We start from the raw sequence: 4,875 nt of genomic DNA, 5'->3' as shown, positions 1-4,875 counted from the left end.
AGAGGCCAGTTGTCCTGAGAACAACCTCTCCTAGTAATAAAAACTGAGACAAAGAAGGTGTTAAGTACCTCAGCCTTTTCCTCATCTTGGGTCACTCTGTTCCCTCCTCCTTTATAAAGGAAAACTGGAGGTACCTACTTTAAGGAAGTTCTTATCTGGATTTTAGATGCTTGGAAAGGCTCAATACCTATGACAGAGTCTTGATAAAAGTTTAGCTGATGCCAACATTTCCTGCTTAAGATGCTGATTCCAGGCTGTGTCATCATGGATAACCTCTGTGCTTGCTGAAGTGAACAGATCCACACTGAGGAGCCAGAGATCCTTGTACCTTTTGCTGTGCTGAACAAAGGAATAAAACTGTGTTCCATGTCTGCCCTGGGAGAATGGACTTGAAAAGAGCCATTTGCAGTTTGCATAAAGCCATGACTCTTGCACCACCAAACTGCTTCTCCATAAAATTAGGTGTTCTGTGTCCTTGAGCATGGAATTAAGCTTTGGCCTTTTCCTCTTTTGTTAAATGTTATTATGCAGAAAATGTCCCTCTTAGCATCCAACCTTAAAATAAAATTGGGAGCTAAGTAGAGCAACTTAGAAATTCCAAATCCCAATTTCCTCTTAGGAACCAATGATCATATTTCAAACTCTAAACCAGTAAGAGAAGTAGACTAATAAAAAGCAAACCCAGAAGTTTGAGGGGAAACCTGGTAACAATCTTAGAACACACTAAAAGTAGCTTCAAAGAGGAATGAAATAAGCATCATTCTTCAGAAGAGCCACAAAATATTTAGCAGGTTTAGTGAGTTATTCAAGGATTTACGATAAGGTTGGACTTGATGATCTTTGAGGTCTCTTCCAAGCTGGTTGATTCTGTGATTCTGTGACTCAGAGTTAATCTCTGTACATAAATAATTACTTTAAAATAAAGCATAACAATCAAAGAAATTTTAAACACATCCTGGAGAGTTGCCTTTTTTTCATTCTCAAAAATCAAGGGAGCTGAGAAGTCTCATGGCTCTAAGCAATCTTGCCTTGGAGACCTTCCCAAAAATGACTGAAATATGTATTTCTATAATTATCCTCTGCCCTAAAATGGTACATAATGAGGTACTGTTAAACTTTGATGCAATAAGCAAATAAGCCTAAAAACCCACCCTAGATGCTACTCAACCTTCATTAAGTTGACAGCAAATTAAACTTTGTCAGCTCAAAAGAATAACTGTTGGTCTGGAGTTCAGTACAGAAGGAGCAAAAAAAAAGTAATGAAAATAATCAGTGAGTAATTTCCTTCATGATATGGAAAATTACTAATCTGTATTCACAGAATCTTTAGCATTCCCAAGTGAACTAGTCAAGTATGCAAATAACTTGCAATTTCTGGATAATGCCCTTAACTTCAGGGGAACTCTTCTCTGTCCTCCTCTACTTAGGCACTTTTCTCATCAGACAAAAAATGTTACATTGAATTATTAAAGAACATTGGTTTATATGCCCAGAACCAACAGATATGAAGTTTTGTTTATAGTTTCAAGAAGGAAGGAAACCCTGAGAGAATAGCAAAAGACAATTAGAAAGCATTTAAGAATTTTCCAGTTCATTGCTTCTTGGACCAAATCACTTTGGACACTTTCTTGATTTTTTTTTTCCCTAGCCAATAGTCCATTGCCCTTAGCCTGTGTTGAAAATTGTCTCCCTCCAGTGATTGGATTAACCTAAAAAAATATTTATAAAATGTTTGCCTGTATTAGATACATTTGTAAGTTTATATCATTGTTTTAAATGCATTACAACATTTCTTGGAATGTTGTAAATAGGATGGAAAATGAATTTCAGTTGTTATCAATGGGACATGTCAAAATTACTAATCTGTGTTTCTTATTTCAGTGGAGGCACAATATTTTAAAGACATATATATAAGAAAAATCCAATCCTTTCTCTTTTTCTCTCCTTTCTTTCCAGCTGTGTCTTGTGGGATTCCTGACTCCCCTGGGAATGGTTCAGTTCTAGGCAATGAATTCACTCTGGGCAGTAGGTTGATATATGAATGTAATGAGGGCTTCAAGCTAGAATCCAGTCAGCAAGCAACAGCAGTGTGTCAAGAAGATGGATTATGGAGCAACAAGGGGAGGCCACCTGTTTGCAAATGTAAGTGGGCATGAATTTCTCAAGAATATTTCCCTTCAACTTGCTCAGGAAAATCTTCACTGGCAATGTTTAAATTTTAGAGACACAATGCCTTATGGAGGTCATTTGGGAATTATCATCATTTACCATGGGGAAAAGTAGAAGAAGCTATAAATTTGTCTAATTAAAACCCCCTTGTTTATCTGCTTCAATAATCCTGAATTAAAATTGTTCAATAATTCAATTTCCTGTAGGTTTTCTGATTATATATAACATGAACTTCTCCATTTTCACAGGAAGTTGCAAGCGTCGGTTTTATTTGTTTGGATATAGCTTCGAAAGTAATAAGAGCACAAATGGTTTTGTAAAATATTATCAGCACAGATAATTAAGTTAGATAATGGCTCTTCAGTCTTCATTTCTGCCTCCTGTCAGCACTAGCAATGTGCAGACTCCTCTACCATATGACATGGCCTCTCATTTGGGTTGTTCTGTCACTGCCTGGCTCTGTCCTGCATCAAACAAGGAACTGAGCCCAACTTTAGTGTGACTTGAAATACTGATTAGGACATAATCTCCAAGTTATTAACTGCTGTGATACCACTACTCTGCTCTGGTGAAACCCACCTGGAGTACTGTGTGTCTCTGGAGCTCTGTCAGCCTTGGGGCTGTGACACTGCCCTGGGAGCTGTTCAGGGCCCAAACACCTCTGGGGAAAGAAGAACCAGTTGCTAATGTCCAGCCTAACCCTGCCCTGACACAACTCCAGCCCATTCCCTGGCTCCTGTCCCTGGGCCCAGAGAGAAGAGCTCAGAGCTGTCCCTGCACTTCCTTCCCTGAGGGAGTTGTCCCAGCCATGAGCTCTGTGCTCAGTCTCCTCTTCTCCAGGCTGAGAATATCTCCTCCTACCTCTCTAGAGATAACTGTGTTGCTGTGATTCATTCTCACTCTTCCTTCATCCTTTTTGGACCAGTGATTCTCATTATTGTCCTCTGGACAATCTCCAACTGATCTACACCTTTCTTGAAGGGCAGTGCCTAAAAGTGTCCACAGCAATTCCATGGAGTACATAAAGAGGATTATTCCAAAGCAGCTGTGACCACCCAGACATGCTCTGCATTCCGAGCCACGTGCAGAGGGAAGGCAAAACTCCAGAGTATTGAACTCTGCTTCTTTCTCTCAGCAAAAACTGACAGGGTACAAAGCACAGAACTTGAATGATTAATCAGCAAAAACGTCAACAGATTTTTGTTGTTGTTGTTGTTGTTGAGGGAAGAGGCCAGATAAACTAACTGGGGATTAAACATAATGAATTAATAACACTAGAGCTGCAGTGAAAAAAAAAGAAAAATTAAAAAACAAACTTGTATTATGGAAACAATCATACCTAACCAGACAATGACTACCCTCTAAGACAAAGCTTAATTAGTAACATTTAGCACAACTTTCAACATTAAAAGGTTTTGTTGAATATTTTTAAGAGTCTTACAAAATACATATGACCTCTCCTCTCCATTTTCTAAACACTTTATTCAGTTTGTAAAAGAATCCCATTGCTTCTAAATCCAGAGGTGCTGAATTAAAGTGCAAGTGATCTCCATGACAATTTTGAGTCAATCCTTTCAAACCAGATTGCTATTCAGAGACAGACATGCTCTACCCAGAATTTCACACTTGCAAAGTGCAGAAAACTTAGCCAATCTGCATAACAACCTGGTTTTCAGCATTGCTTCTTTAAGATTAAACATGTTTAGTCTCAAGAAATCGAAACATCTCTGGCTTGATGAGTAGCAAACACAGCACACAAAGATAAATGGTAAATAAATGAGTCCATTTTATTCCCAAGTCTATTAAAACGAAGGTTGAAATCTGTGCACTTTGTTTTGCAGAGTCTCTCTGATAATATAATGCCTGAGGCAGATGTTTGAAAGTCCTTTCTTCTCATTAAAAGTGTTTACATCAGATTGGTAGCATAAAAAATCAGATTTGTGCTGGTCATACAGGAAGACATAGATGGGTCATGGATGTGAGGGTATTAATTTGTGACACAAAGTACTGATCAATAGATATCTCTTAAGAAAGCTTAACTGAATGACAAGTCTCTTGCTCCAGTTCTTCTGCACAGAGATCTCTAGCACATGCTGAAGGCAACTAGGGATGTCTGTATTGCTGTTTCTCAGAATCACAGAATTGTTTGAGTTGGAAAGAGTCTTAAGGTTCTTCTAATTCCAACTTCCCTACCACAGGCAGGAACACCTTCCACTAGACCATCCAGCCTGGCCTTGAACCTTCCCAGGGATGGAGCATCCACAGCTTCTCTGGGCACCCTGTGCCAGTGCCTCACCACCCTCAGAGTGAAGAATTTATTTCTAATCCCTAATCTAAACTCCCCCTCCTTTAGTTTGGAGCCATTCCCCCTAGTCCTATCAATACATGTCCATTAACTCAGACACTTTTTTTAAAAACATGTTTATTTATGTTTTTGCATACTTTTCACTGTGTGCTTATCACAGCTTCTCTGGGCACCCTGTGCCAGTGCCTCACCACCCTCAGAGTGAAGAATTTATTTCTAATCCCTAATCTAAACTCCCCCTCCTTTAGTTTGGAGCCATTCCCCCTAGTCCTATCAATACATGTCCATTAACTCAGACACTTTTTTTAAAAACATGTTTATTTATGTTTTTGCATACTTTTCACTGTGTGCTTATTTTTCTGGATAGCTTTCTCCTTTTCTGGATATCTTTTTTCTGGATC

At 38.8% G+C, this 4,875-nt stretch overlaps 1 protein-coding gene across 1 annotated transcript in view; it reads left to right on the top strand.

The window, feature by feature from the left end:
• Positions 1-1,956: 1,956 nt before the first annotated feature.
• The window catches only part of LOC103805601 (CUB and sushi domain-containing protein 1-like), a gene marked incomplete at both ends in the record, with an annotated part of 20,073 nt that continues 17,154 nt past the window's right edge, over positions 1,957-4,875 (top strand). The window contains one exon of the mRNA XM_009078257.1: positions 1,957-2,142. Within this exon, the coding sequence (XP_009076505.1) occupies positions 1,957-2,142 (186 nt within the window). The remainder of the gene's footprint in view (positions 2,143-4,875) is intronic.

This window comes from Acanthisitta chloris, unplaced genomic scaffold (assembly GCF_000695815.1).
Source record: "Acanthisitta chloris isolate BGI_N310 unplaced genomic scaffold, ASM69581v1 scaffold2497, whole genome shotgun sequence".
NCBI classification, from domain to species: domain Eukaryota; kingdom Metazoa; phylum Chordata; class Aves; order Passeriformes; family Acanthisittidae; genus Acanthisitta; species Acanthisitta chloris.
This window is presented reverse-complemented; position numbering and strand designations above follow the sequence as displayed.